This window comes from Camelus ferus, chromosome 22 (assembly GCF_009834535.1).
Source record: "Camelus ferus isolate YT-003-E chromosome 22, BCGSAC_Cfer_1.0, whole genome shotgun sequence".
In the NCBI taxonomy this organism is placed as follows: domain Eukaryota; kingdom Metazoa; phylum Chordata; class Mammalia; order Artiodactyla; family Camelidae; genus Camelus; species Camelus ferus.
The window spans coordinates 6,412,352-6,427,465 of NC_045717.1; the positions used below are offsets into that span (position 1 = coordinate 6,412,352).

The 15,114-nt window shown below is 50.7% G+C and overlaps 1 protein-coding gene across 1 annotated transcript in view; it reads left to right on the top strand.

Moving 5' to 3' along the window:
* SH3PXD2B (SH3 and PX domains 2B) overlaps positions 1-8,732 on the top strand; it is a 99,262-nt gene extending 90,530 nt beyond the window's left edge. Inside the window, exon 13 of the mRNA XM_032465093.1 lies at positions 2,080-8,732. Coding sequence (XP_032320984.1) covers positions 2,080-3,663 — 1,584 coding nt within the window. The 3' untranslated portion in view covers positions 3,664-8,732. The remainder of the gene's footprint in view (positions 1-2,079) is intronic.
* The last annotated feature ends 6,382 nt before the right edge of the window (positions 8,733-15,114 follow it).

Consider the following 15,114-nt stretch of genomic DNA (forward strand, 5'->3'; position numbering starts at 1 on the left):
TAGTAGAGTGTAAGCTTGGCAAATCCTCACGGATGTATCTCATTTTAATTACTGTTCTATATTCATTTGCTCACATACGTCCTTGGCGTTAGAGTTGTTGAATTTACAGATGCACGAATGACTCATGTGCCCAGAATTGCCTTTACCTGTTACCAGAGCTACCACGTGTTGATAAGATGCTGGTCACCCACACGGAAAGGGCTCCCATTTATCAGTACCCTTTGCTGGAGAGACTCCAGGGGGACGTGTTAAGTGCACGCTTGCCACGTGCATCCTGCTTTCTCAGTCATCTCCACTATCGTTGAATCCTAACAGGTAACATTTGCCTTTCAGCATTTACCAAGTGCTGCTGCAAGTGTGGTCTGTGGTTATCACGGACACCCCGCACGAGGGCGTTGCTGTTCTTACCACCCTCCCCGGTTTGTGGTGTGGCTTCTGCAGGCTCCCCCTGTGCTCCTGCGCTGGGTCTGTGGCTGCCTTTCATCTCTGATCTGGGCAGCAGAGCACAGCAGCAGAAACACCCGTGCAGCCTCTGCCCCTCCCACTTTCTCTCCACCTCCAGCACAGCTCCTCCCCACACAGCGCCCCCTTTTCTGGGGCAGGGCCGGGGAGTGATTAAGGCTGGGGCTCTGGAGCCCACCAGCCTGCCTTTGATCCCCGCCTCCATCCACCACTGACGTTCCACGTGACCCTCTGCGACTTCCTCCGCTCTCCTGAGGCTCAGTTCTGCATCTGTGCAATGGGATGACCATCCCCATCTCATAGCGCCGTTGTAATCATTAATCAGCTCTTCTGTGCACAGAGCCTGCTGGGGTGTTGCTGGGTGTTAGTTTGCTCAGGCTGCCATCACAAAAGACCACAGACTGGGTGGTTTAAACAACAGAGATGTATTTTCTCATGTTCTGGAGGCTAGAAGTCCAAGCTCAAGGTATTAGCAGGTTTGTTTTCTCCTGAGGCCTCGCTCCTTGGCTGCCATCTCCCTCCCTGCCTTGATCCATGCCCATCCCTCATTCTGTAAGTTCTATGTGTCCTAATCTCCTTTTCTTGTAAGGACAGCAGTCATTGGATTAAGGTCCACCCTAATAACCCCATTTTAACCTATTTACCTCTGAAAAGGATCTGTCTCCGAATACAGTCGTGGTCTAAGATACAAAGGTTAGGGCTTCAGCATATGATTTTGGAGGAACTCAGTTCAGCCCATAACGTACAACATGTGTGCCTTTCACCCATGTGAATTCAGCCATATGGTACTAAACAGAAAGGAGATGGGAAACATAAGATCTTAAGTGTCATAAGTGTTCCCACCCACTGTTCCACCCAACGGGTGGATATCCCAGAGGGTAGATGAGCTGACAGTTTGTTTTACCTCCTTCAGCGTCAGTTCCCCTGTGTCTCAGCACGCGCTGAATGTGGTTCCCACATTCTGCATGCTTTTCACACAGCGTGGCCAGCCAGCAACTTCGTTGCTCAACCTAAAGAGCACCAATCAGGACTGGTTTTGGCTGTGCTGAGGGTTTGCCTTGAACTTCTTTAGAAATTGAGCAGACGCTGCTGGTGGCCTGCCCTGCATCCTGACCCCCCTTAACTGATTCCCACCTCCTAAGCCTGCCTGAGGACACCACCCAGAAAAGGGGAGAATTAATGTCCCGGAGTGGGGGGATTTAGGAGTCAGGAGATAAATGTCCCCACTTGCAGTGGGGCAGTTCTGATTCTGCACAGTTTCTCAGACGGTTCCTGGTGGATTAATTCCCAGTGGCCCAGAGCATTAACCTCCTCCTCGCTGGCTCTCCCTTTCCCCACTTCCTCACTTGGGCTTCCTGAAATCATCTCTCAAATTAGGTACAAGTTCTCATCTCAGGGACTGCTTTTCAGAAAATCCAAAATATACAAGAACCTCCCCCCATGTAAGATGTTTCTGGTGCACAGCGGTCTCCATAGATGGTCCACCATAGACGTTGTCTGGGAATCTACCAAGTACAAAATCCCTGCTTCTAGAACCCCAGCTGCGTGTGGGTTCTCCCAGACCACTCGCCCTGACATTGTACTTAACTACGAGCTTTCCTCTGCCCTCCCTTCCAGGTGATCGAGAAGAACTTGAGTGGCTGGTGGTACATTCAGATTGAAGATAAGGAAGGCTGGGCCCCGGCGACCTTCATTGACAAGTACAAGAAGACGAGCAATGCCTCGAGACCCAACTTCCTGGCTCCCTTGCCCAACGAGGTGGCGCAGCTCCGGCTGGGGGACGCATCAGCGATGGAGAACAGCACGGGCAGTGAAGCCGTCGGCCCCTCCCGGCCCCTGCCCGATGCCCCGCATGGTGCTGTGGACTCAGGGATGCCGTGGTCCAAAGACTGGAAGGGCGGTAAGGAGGTCCTGAGGAAGGCATCTTCAGACATGTCCTCTTGCGCAGGCTACGAGGAGATCTCGGACCCCGACCCAGAGGAGAAGCCCAGCCTCCCTCCCCGGAAAGAATCCATCATCAAGTCGGAAGGGGAGCTGCAGGAGCGGGAGCGGCAGAGGATGGAGCAGCTCAGGGGCTCTTCGCCCAAGCCTCCCGGCATGATCTTGCCAATGATTCCAGCCAAGCACGCCCCGCCGGCCCGGGACGGCAGGAAGCCAGAGCCCAAAGCTGACAAGAGCAAGTTGTTCCAGCTGAAAAATGAGATGGGGCTGGAATGTGGCCACAAAGTATTGGCCAAGGAAGTGAAGAAGCCCAACCTCCGACCTATCTCCAAATCCAAAGCTGACCCACCGGAGGAGAAGCCGGAAGCCATCCCCCAGAACCCCTTCTTGAAGTCCAAACCTCAGGTTAGGCCAAAACCAGCTCCTTCCCCCAGGACAGAGCCACCTCAGGGCGAAGACCAAGTGGACATCTGTAACCTCAGGAGCAAGCTCAGGCCTGCCAAGTCCCAAGAGAAACCCTTGCTGGATGGAGAGAGTAGCCACCAGGCTGTGGGAGGCCAGGACGGGGCCTTCAGCCGTAGCTTCCTCCCAGGGGAGGGGCCCGGCCGCGCCCAGGACAGGACAGGCAAACAGGATGGGCTCAGCCCGAAGGAGGTGTCCTGCAGAGCTCCTCCGAGGCCAGCCAAGACCGCAGAGCCTGTGCCCAAGAATGTGCCGGTCCCCCTCCAAGAGGCTTCCCAGCAGAGACCCGTGGTCCCACCTCGCAGACCACCACCCCCCAAGAAAACCTTGTCGTCCAGGCCCCCTCCAGAGGTCAGAGGGCTCCCTCCAGAGGTCAGAGGGCCCCCTCCAGAGGTCAGAGGGCCACAGCGGGAGACCAACGAAGGCAAGGCAGCTCCTGCCCCAGGCCGGGCCCTGCTTGTCCCTCCAAAAGCCAAACCTTTTCTCCTCAACTCCTCAGGGGGCCAAGATGACATGCGAGGCAAAGGTGGGCCGGGGCCACGGATGACGGGCAAGATGGGAGAAAACAAGGAGAGAGTGGCTGCCGCCCCCTTCCCCGACGCCGACGGCCCGAAGGACTCTTTGTACGTGGCCGTGGCCAACTTTGAAGGGGACGATGACACCAGCAGTTTCCAGGAGGGGACGGTGTTCGAGGTCCGGGAAAAGAACAGCAGCGGCTGGTGGTTCTGCCAGGTCCAGAGCGGGGCCCCCTCCTGGGAAGGGTGGATTCCTTCCAACTATCTCAGAAAGAAGCTGTAGCCTCCTCTCGCCCTGCCTGGAGGTCCTGCGTGTCCCTGCCGGCTTTACCCACGTATTTAATATGCCTCTTAACTTATCATCCTCCACGCAGCTTCAAAGGATGGAAGACTGGAATACTGTGGTTTCTTCCCTCCCCTGGGTGGAGAGTGATCCTTCCCATCACAGCATCTGCTGGAGGCTCAGAGGCCACACCCCTTTCTGTTTACTCAGCATCTCTGCCTTAAGGCTAGTGGCGTTGCCACCCAGCAGCGGGACCATTTCTCTCCAAGGCCTCCAGGACTAGAACCCACCATCTGGAGAAACTACAGAAAGGGTCTCTTGTCGTTTGGATCAGGCAGAGTACGAGGAATTCCCCCCCAGCACCCCACCCAGTCCATTGATGTCCAGAGACTTGATTCCCTCCGTTTCCAAAATGCCTGGTCCCCGAAAGAACTTCATCCTGTAGAAGTCGGCTCCACTGCCGATCCCAGGGAGGTGTCCTCTTCCCCGAGGCCTCAGGCCCATGGGCCTCTCAGGTTCAGCCAGATGCAGCTGCCCCAGGAGTGGGCCTGGTGGTTCACGCAACCATCCTGCCTCCCATCTTCTGTGCTGGGACACTGGTCAAAAGGAGTGGTTCCAGCTCCAAGCATGCCTCACTTCCCTGCTGCAGGCTCTGGTCCAGCCCAGGGCTTTTAAACGAGAATCCCCAGCCCACCTTGAGGGGGCCTTTCACTCCTGCCCACCTAAAGCAAGAATCTCAGTGTTTAAATGAGGGGACCATTCACAAGCCACGCCCCTTGTGAGCTTCCCTTTGCTGAGTAGCTAGTAGATGCCAAACACTGTACTTGGCACTTCACATTCGTGTCGAACCCTCACAACAACCCTCTCATAATGTTGTACCTGTTTTATATCTGAGGAAACTCGGGCTCAAGGCACACTAGCTGGGAAGAGGAGGAAAGGGGATTTGAATTCAGGCTGGCCTGACTTCCATGCCTGTGCCCTCCCCCCTTAAGAGGCAAGCCAGGCAGGGGAGAGGGAGACGCTGGCTGGCTGGCTGCCAGGAGCAAGTAGCAAACTGGCTTCCCTGGGGTGTGCGTGAGGGGGCCTCGGGGCTGCTCCCCCACCCCCCACCCCTCCGACTCATCGTAGCATCTACTGAAGGCTGCCCTGGACCCTGTATGGCTGCTCCATGCAGGGGGATGCCCGGGGCCCTGTTTCCTGCTCCTGTGCTGGTGCCCCTGGGGGAGAGAGCTGATGGAGCAGAGGGAACCGACGTGGTCTCACGTGCCAGCCTCGAGGGGCTCTGTGGCTCAAGGGCCAGCAGCTGGATCTCCAGCAAACTGAGCATAATAAGCGGTAGCCCTGTGAGGCAGTGGGGACCCAAGGGCCAGGCAGACCCCTCCTGTCCCTCTGCTGCTGCCTCCTGCCCCCTCTGGCACTAGAAGAGTGATTTTCTTTTCCTTTTTTTTTTTTCCTTTCCCCATGCATTCTCCCGTTCCGTGATCTCACTGGAAGGAACCCAGGGCAGCCCTTGCCTCCATTTTGACAGCTGTGGTTCACTGAGGCACAGCCACACTGCAGAACGAGGATCAGGACCCAGGGCTTCTGGCTCCCAGCCCAGAGCTCTTGCCTGTGGACCAGGCTGCCTGGGCGGGGGTCAGGGTGAGAGGGCAGCACCCCACCCGACCCTGCCCTGCAGGACAAGAGGAAGTGGCGCTGTCCTGCCCCTGAGATCTCTGGTGCAGAGTGTTCACCTGCTGCCCTGCTTCTGGAACCACCAGGCTGGCTTTCCTGGGGATGCCCACTGTCTGCCTGCAGTGCCAAAGATTTCTTTCTGTGCCAACAGTCCTCTTCTGCTCTCCCTTCCCCACCCCTCCTCACTACCACTTGAGCTCTGGATGCTTCTATAAGAAAAAGAGCTTCCCCTGATCCACAGTAGCATCTTTATTCCTTCCTTCTTTAGGTCAGTACATCCCATTGTCCCGAGAATCATGGGACAGACCCTGAGGGGCCCTCACAGCGCCCTGCTGGCCCCTTGGCCCTGTGTCCAGCACCTGGGCAGGGGGGTGGGCAGATCGCAGCTGGGGCAGAACAGAGATTGGGAGAGGGCCGCCTACTCTCCAAGGTCCTCACTTGGGAAGAAGCGCCAATGCACGTTTTCCTGAGGTTTTGACCCACTTTGCCATAAACACCATTTGCGAAGCCGACGTGCAGGATTTGACTACATTTCGAAAGACAGAACTCTAGATTTTTTTTTTTCTGATTCTCTTTCTGCTTTCACTGACCTCTTCAAATATTTTGTGAGTGCCTACTATGTGCTAGGCGCTGGGCATAGACCAGGCTGCGGGTGACTCCGCACCTGGCTGTGAAGAACTTAGATTTTTGTGTGCAAGTTCCACTGAAGGGGCCTGTCTTTGGCCTCATGCCCTCCCCCCTGGTGTCAGCTGGGGGGGATGGGCTGGTTCTGCCTTTCTCTGGGCAGAAAGTTTTCCTGCAAATGAAAGGATTAGCCTTTTGATTATTATTATTATTCTGACATGGACTGATGGTACTGAAGCCACACTTCTCTGTGTTCACCATTCTTTCCTCAGGACACATCTGTAACCTGAGGGCACTCCCCTCCAGCTCCTTTTGCCACAGTGATGGCATGTCCCAAGACAGCTGCAGGCGAGGGGTCCTGATACCCAGTGGCTCTCCCCAGCTGTCCTCGCCTGGGGATTTCAGTTTTCCACCATCCAGGACTGTAGCCATCATTCTGTGTAGCCATCATTCAGTGGACGGAGTATATGCAAAGTCCCCTGGAGTCAGCGCCGTGGAAAATGTCCAGGGTCATAGGAATAACTCCCGTGCCAAGCCCCGGGCAGGTTACCGGTGCTTAAGCACGCTCCCTCCCTTCACTTCATCCTCACAGCCACCCTGTGAGGTGCATAGGGTCAGCCCCGATCTGTAGTGAGAAAATTGAGGGTCAGAGGATGACGTCCCGTGCCCAGCTTCATCCAAACAGTGACCAAGCTGAGACTTGAATCCAGGCTTTTTTTTCTCCCCAGTTACCATGACTTTTCCTCTGCCATCTGTGGTGAAAGATTCATGGCGTTTCCAGAGAAGCAGGTGACCCTCTCTCCTTTTTTTTTTTATTAATTTTTCCTCTTTTTTTTTTTTTTTTTTTCTTAACGGAGGTACTGGGGACTGAACCCAGGACCTCGTGCATGCTAAGCATGTACTCTACCACTGAGCTACACCCTCCCCGCCCAATTTTGGTTTTTCCTCCCCTCGCCCCATGATCACACATGTCAGTAGGTCACAGGCCAAACACTGGCCTGAAAAAGGCAGGCAGGGGTGGGTTTTAGTCCTTTGCTTGTGATGACTGTCTAATCTTACAACTTAGGGCAGACCTACTGCTAGGGGGAGCACCAGATCTTTGGAAAATCAGTTTTAGGACCACCACTTGATAAAACAGGCCTTTGCTCAAGTTTTTCACTCGGAATTTCTTTGCCCGTTTGGTGGGGTTAAATCCTTATCTGAAGAAGAGATGTGGGGAGAAGCTGGGCTCCAGCTCGCACCATTCTGAGTGCCCTGCCCCGCCCAGGAGTTGCTCAAGCCCCATCAGGCTTCTCGCAACCACGGTGTTCGTCCTCCACAGAGCCTCCTCCAACTTCTTGGCCTTAAAACACTTCTGGGCCCACTGGGGATTCCCTTACCAGGTTGAACATAGAAAAGCAAATTTGCCACCTTGCAAGACACATGCCAGATCTCCCCAAGGTTTGGAAGGCCCTTGGCTTAAGCTGAGGGACGAACAGTCTAGCATTTACTCAGCCTGTACCAAGCACACAGCACTGAGTGAGGAAGAAATTGCTCCTGCCCTCAGCTGCCGACGCGCCAGCACCAAGGATGGGAACATTCAGGGCCTGGCTCCCATCCTTTCGCTGTGTCTGACCCAGGTGTTGGGTCAGGCTGCTCCCGGGAAGTCTTGCCCTCCACTTTGGGCTGTGACGGTGGACACCTGACAGCCTGAGTCATGCGCGGCAGTCTTGCCCCCTCCTTGGTTGTCCAGGCGCATCCTTCAGGGCTCTTGCTGCAAACAGCCATACCGCACCATAGACCAAAGACTACCTGTTGTCAAACCGTGTGGTCTGCACGAGTGGGGAACTGGCTTGTGCTGAGGCCTGAGGGTACGGGGAGCCCTCCACTAGCCTGGAGGAAGTGCTCCTAACTGGGCTGAGCTTCTCACGCCCAGGTGGACCTCCACCCGTGAAGGTCACAGAGTTATGATGGAGTTCAAACCAGGAGGCTCCATAACCAGTCTGCTCACGGACCCCCTGTGGAGGGCCCCTGCCACCGACTTGACCATCCAGCCCCGTGGGGCAATGTCTGGTGCTACCCTGCCAAGTTACCAACCCCCTATCATGTTTCAACAGTCCATCTTCTTTCCTTTTTTTATCCTCTACTCCAAAGTAGGCCTTCTAAGCTCCAACCAGGGACAAGGGACTCCAACTCTGTTGTCCCCGAAGAGGCCAAACCCAGTGCCGCAGCCAGTAGCCTTCACATTCAAGTCTTGCATAAACGTGCAAGAGGAGGTGGGCCCCACCAGGCTTATTACAGCGATAAGCAATTCTAACACGACTAAGGTAACCACGTGTCACCCCAGTGTGTGCCTGTCTGCACCACTGTGCCTACATAACTGTTAACAAGGCCCCTTTCACTCTCATGGGGGTGATAACAAACTGGTCACCTTGGCTGCAACCCACATTTCCTGCTGCAGGGAGCCACCAAGTAATGGGTCATTTCTCACATCTCTCCGGGAACGGTGGACTCTGAGCACCACCCCAGAACCTCGTGTCTTCTCTAGGGTGATCCCTGGATGTCTCAGCACTCCTCAGACCCTTGGCAAGCTGACAGATTTGGCGATGTTTTTTGTCTTAATAGACACACACACATACACATACAAGGCTATATAATGTGAGGGGGGAGGGATGGTGAACAATGAATTAGCTGTAGCATGTATAGACTATCCACTTTACCATTAGACATCTCTTTTTCTTTTTTTTTTTTTTTAAATAAAGTGCTTGACTGGTTTCAAGCTTCATTGTGAAGATGCAGTGTGTACGGATGTTATTTGGCTGAAGAAAGGATGCCTGGCTCTGTGCCCTGGCATCTTGGTCTGGAATTTTGGAGTCAAAGAGCAGATGTGACCTGTTTGGACATTGCCTAGAAATAGGGGTGACCCCTCTCTCTGTGCCCAAGTGCACTTGAATTCTTTTAACTACAATGTCCAGAAACCAAGAGAAAGCTGGTATTCGCTGGGTGTCTCCCACATCTTCCCAGCTGTGTGCCTAAAGGTAGAAAATGTCACATGTCCAGAGAGTCTTGAACCCGTAACTGGCCTTGCCTACCGATGGGCGGGAGGGTGTGGGGTGCATCCGTGGCTGGGCCACGGGAACTGCCTCAGACGTCAGCTCCTGGAAAGTGGAAGGCGTTGCCTGATGTTTTATTACTTTCCCAAGGGCACAGCCAAGGCAAAACCAACTCCCTATGTAGAGTCTTCTTGGTCCCAGGTGAATCTTTAAACAAAATGACACTATGAGCCCCGCCTTCCTAGGAAGAGAAGACTAGAACCAGCAGAATCCCTGAACAGAAGAACTTCAAAGGGGAAAATTTAGATACAATGTTCATCCCAGCTTAGAGGAAACAGTTTAAAGCAATGATCTTCTGGTGCACCTTACTTAGGAATAATCTTCGTTCATATGTTAATCTCTTTTCCCATAGGAAGGAAAAATCATTAGGTTTAGGCTCTGCCTTGGGAGCATTTTCTTGCAAATCTTCCAAACCAAGAGTGCTTAGGCACCAGAATACAGCTGGCCTTGACAGCGGCCTGGGTTTCCCAGGGCGGGTGTGCAGGGGCTCCTGAGCCTCATGGGATGGGATGGGAACTGGACCACGGTCAGGAGTCAAACCTTATTTCGTCTCTCTGGGGTCTTTTACCCATTACCTTCCTTCAGGTCTCACTTGGAACTGGCACACTCACCACTCCCTCTCCACTGTTTCAGCAAGCCACACCAGGCACGAGCCAGTGCACACACCGGCAAACACTCCACTCCTCTTAGGGGGTCATGGTGCGTTGAGGGGGTCCCAGACTCACATCGTGGGGCTGCTCTTCTCCCAGTCCGGAGTTTTTAACATCCGTTCCTTCTCTAGATCATGTCCATCTGGTCCAGGTATGACTCCTCACCATCTTGCCACCCCTGCCTTCCCATCAATTGTTCTGAAGTTTTAGTGACCGTAAGATTTAGGCAGGGAGCTTGTCAAAGCATCCATCCCAGGGCTGCATCCCCTGAAAGTCGGAATCAAGACTCTGCATCCTTAAAATGTACACTGTGAGGAAATGGTCTGTAGGTACCACTTCTAAGAAACGACCAGTCTCATCACCTAGCCTGGCGCAGTAAGTGTTCAAAAATGGTGCTTCATACTATTACTACCAACGTCACTGTTGTTATTGTGAGCATTTGCTGCGTCCCGTTCCAGGCCTGCAGGGCAGTTTACCCACACTTTTCGTTTCATCCTCAAAATGCTCCGGATATGAAGGCGCTGACTTTCAGAAAGGCGAAGACACTCGACCAAGGTCTCACGTAGCTAGTGCGTGGCGCGTCTGGTCCTAAAGCTGGCTTTTTCACTCCATACTGTGCCTCCTCCCAAATGCTAATTAAGGCACATGTCTCATCCTGATGTAATCATTTCCTGGATTCAAAATCATATTCAAGAACTACTTTCTCTTTCCAAAACCCAATGCTGTGATTAAGGGGGAAAGATCTGATAACACAAATTACACGCTATCGGCTGGTTACCTTATGGATTTTATCTCTTTGATCTTCACTACAATTCTTCTAGGTAAGAATTATTATACCCACTTTATGGATGAAGAAATTAATAGTCTGAGAGACTGTTTACCCGTTGTCACAGCTATTATGAGGAAGCCCTTGGATAGCTCCCTCTTTAATAGACCATCACAGCTCCCCAATCTATAATCTTTCTATTCAGCATTTTTCAAGGTGTGTTCTCCAGTACAAATGTCGATACATAGTGTCTGAAATAAGCGTTTTGTGGACACGTTAATTTGAGAAGTGCTCGGTGAAATAAAGTTAAACAGGTTTTTTGTTTGTTTGTTTTTGTTTGTTTGTTTGTTTGTTTGTTTGTTTGTTTGCAGGACTTCTTGAAGCCCCTTGTGTAATAATATGCAGTGTGATTACCTGAGAGGGGCTTTATTTGTATTGGGTTCCTCAATGTACTTGTCTGTGAAGCCATTCACAGAGCATCTAGCAAGAGCAGTCATTTCACATAATAAACTCTGGAAATGTCAAATTTTACGTTTCGACTCTACCTTGAATTCCGAACCACAGTCCTTAGCTGGTTCCTCCTCGTTCTGGCTATAACTCCTCCCCTCACTGCGGCCCAGGCGTCAGTGCTGACATTCACAGCGTCCTGAGTCCAAAATGCCTCTTGGAATGGAGCTGCACTTGAACTTGAAGGTTTCCTCTTTGTTGTTGGTCTCACTTGGAGCTCTCTGAGTGGGTTTCCCCATGACAAGATCGCCACTCAAGTAGGAAACTGCTCAGAAAACAGATTCCAGGAGTGGAATGTGTGTTCTACCTCATACACAAGTTTTCCTTTAGAGCCTGGAGGTTCGTGGCAGTGTTCACTCAGATGCAAATTAGGAAAGCCCAGGTTCATCTCCTCTTAAGATCCAGGAGGCCCATATCCTACAATAAACCACGTTCTAGGATTCTCTTTCAACTGCGGGGAACTAACTTGGCCACATGCTTGTACAGTAGAGGACAGAATAGTGGCCTTCAAGTGGTTGTCACTGGGTACCGTCAATAAAAATGTTTAGCACATATGCAGTAATAACTATGTAAAATGCATGAGTTACTCAACAGATACATCACGTACAACATTGTTAGGTGGAAAATTCTCAGACCCCGCATGCCTAGTGTTTCCTTCCACAAGAAGGGTGCTCCATTAGCAGAACGCCCCCACCCTCCCTCTGTCTCCTTAGGGGAGAAGAAGGAATTGTCTGGATAACTGACATTTAGGGGAGCAGGAACCAGGCATGCACAGCTCAGCCTCTCCCTCTCTCCTGTGTGGGGAGCACCCATTCCCCACTGCCCGTGACAGTGGGAGACTCCATGGTGAGGGGGCCCCACACAAGGAGTCCCATGCTTTTCAGGGGCGCTGGTGACTGGATCCATGAACGTGATTATTTCTGAAGTTCAGCCTTAGGAAGCCCATGACTGCTGCATACCTCACCTAAGCCAGACTCTCCCACGGCTCTCTCAAGATTAAAGGTGACATTTTGCTCCCCAGGTCCCATCTCCCTCTGTCTCTCTCAGTGACTTCTGAACTCAGGTGAGGAGAAAGGAGAGCAGTTGATGAATCTCCTCCAAAACTGTCAACTGGCTACTAGCTAAGGCAAATTTTAGCAGATTTACTATAATAATTATTATATGTTACAATAAAATATATATACAAAATTTAAAGTGAAGGATAAACTAAAAATATATGTAATGAAAAGATCTAATTTTTCACTGCGCTCCAATGGCTTGTCTTAGCCACGCCCTGGGATGCAGGGACCCTCCTTTGTAAACCACTGACAAAGGAACATTGATGGGCACTGGGGTGAGACCTGGGTTTGAGTTCTGGCTCTGACACACACTACTTCTCTGCTACTCAGCGTTCTCATCTGTAAAATGGGGACCATCTTGCCTTTCCCACAGAGTTGCTCTGACAGTTAATGGCAATAATGCCTGCCTGGCACATAGTAGGCACATCTAACGGCACATTATCATTATTATCACTTCTATGAAGAGTAAAAGAGAATTAACTGTCTTCAGATATTTTCATTGCCTAGTACAGGAGTTGGCAAACTTTTTCTTAAAGAGTCAGATAGTAAATATTTGGGGCTCTGGGAACCAAAAGGCAAAACCAGAAGGTTATGCAAGGACTTACATAACTATTTAAAATGGAACCATTTGAACATGTAAAAACCATCCCTAGTTCTGTGAAAAAAAACAAGCCGCTGGATGGTTTCAGCCCAAGGGCTGTTATAGTTTGCTGACCCCCTGACCTGGTGTATATTCAGCTCCTATTTTATTATTTTTCTCTAAGTGGAAGTTTTCCACAGTGTGTTTATGGAACATCAGTCCCTCACATGATCATGAAAAAGCACTGTGTGGTCAGATCCATTTGGCAAACGCTTGCATGAGAATTCTCCAAGCCCCTCTGCTTGGAACCTGTGTCCCACACTAACACGCTCTGAGGATCCGGCATTAATGATGCTTAGTACAAAAACCCTGTTTAATCCAGTGTCCCAAGATGTATTTCACAACAGAACTCTTTTTTGTGTAACAGTTTACGAACGTCCCCCAGAACGTACTCTGGAAAACGCTGCTATAGATCTTAGAATTTAATGGTTATTCACAATTTCACTGTATTAAATTGAGTTTTTGCTCCAATGATGCGTACATCTGAGGAATCAGACTTGGATGCTGTGTGTTAGTTACTACCTTCAGCAGAGTTAACCAGGCCAACTTGGTCTTCAGTTTGCAAGAACGGCAGATTTGCTGATTTTTCTCCCTGTGTTTATCACGGGACCATAAGAGTGTTCACTTGTTGTGGGGAGGGCATAGCTCAGAGATACAGCACATGCTTAGCATGCAAGAGGTCCTGGGTTCAATCCCCAGTACCTTCATTATTAAAAAAAAAGAAGAAGAAGAAGAAGAAGAAGCAGATGAAGAAGACTGTTCACTTGGGGAGCCCTGTGAAAGTACCCCTTAGAAGGATCAAGATGGCTCACATCTTGGGAAGCAGGTAGTAGCTACTGCGTGTCCTTGGAGAAGATCTGAGAACCAGGCCACGTCCTTGCTGCTGTGAACATGAATTTGCTAAATGACTTTCACTGTATTTTGTGTGTATTAAAATATACGTAACATAAAATTTAACACTTCAACCATTTTTAAGTGTACAGTTGAGTGGCATTATGCACATTCACATTGTGCAGTAATCACCACCATCCATCTCTAGAACTGACTCGTCTTCCTCAAGTCAAACTCTGTACCCATTAAACAACTCTCCATGCCCCCATCTCCACCAGGTCCCTGACAACCACCATTCCACTTTCCGTCTCTGAGTGTGACTACTCTAGGTACCTCACATAAGTGGGATCATACAGTATTTGTCTCTCTGTGACTGGCTCACTTCACTTAACATAATGGCCTCGAGGTTCACCCATGTTGTACCACGTGTCGGAATTTTCCTCCTTTTTAAAGCTGAATAATATTCCATGGTCTGTTTATACCACATTGTGTTTATCCATTCATCTGCTGAGGGACACTTGAATTGCTTCCATTTTTCAGCCTTAACAATGAAAGGATAGAGCCAACCACATTGGAGCAAGTTTTTTTTTGGAGTCAATCTGCCTATATATTCTGCATATTGTGATAACTCATCAATCTCTAATGGAGATACTGGGAAAACCTTTGTTAAAGCAGCATGTCGTGGTGCATGCAGCCCTCATTTGGTGTCAACACATCACTTAGGTATTGTCTTAGTCCATTCGGGCCGCTACAACAAAGTGCTATAGACTGGCTGGCTTAGAATCAACAGAAATTTACTTCTCACGGTTCTGGGGGCTGGAAGCCTGAGACCAGGGTGACTGTTGGGTTCTGGTGAGGACCCTTTTCTGGGCTGCAGACTGCTGACCTCTCGCTGTATTCTTACATGGCAGAAAGAGAGCAAGCTAGCTAGCTTTCTGGCCTCTTCTTATAAGGGTGTTAATCTCATGTGATGACCTAATTACCTCCCAGAGGCCCCACGTCCAAATACCATCACGTTGAGGATTCGATTTCAACAAATGGAGGCAGGGCACAAACATTCAGTCCATAAACATGTATTAAATTAAACTTGGTTCTTTTCTCATTAGCCCATGAAAGTGGAAGTACTAGCCTGGGACCCCAGTTCACTGGCTAACAGAATTATTATTGATTATCTAGACTGTGCCTATCCCTCACATAAAAATATCATCAAAATGGAAACTTAAAATTTAAACATTCTCGTGGAGAAGCTGTATACCCAAGTTAAGAAACACCGTCTTTCTATTTAATCCTCACCCTCCCCTTAACTGTGCCAAGCCCTGGGGGTGAGCTCTCCAGTTGGAAAGTCTTTTTACCACCAGCCTCTCCACTTCCTGTGAGCTCCCTCCCTGCATGGAGGAGGGTGTGCAGACACTGTGTGTGTGTTCTGGGAGGCATTTGAGAAATGCTGGGCTCACCCCAGTGATTGATTCACTTTCACACCGGGGCTGGCTCCCCAGGAGCACACAGCAGCAGTGCGTTATGAGATACCCAAAGCTGCTCCTGGAACTCCATTTTTACCCAAAAGTTGGTGCTAGGAAAAAAAAAGTGGGGAGTAGAGATTTAAGCAATT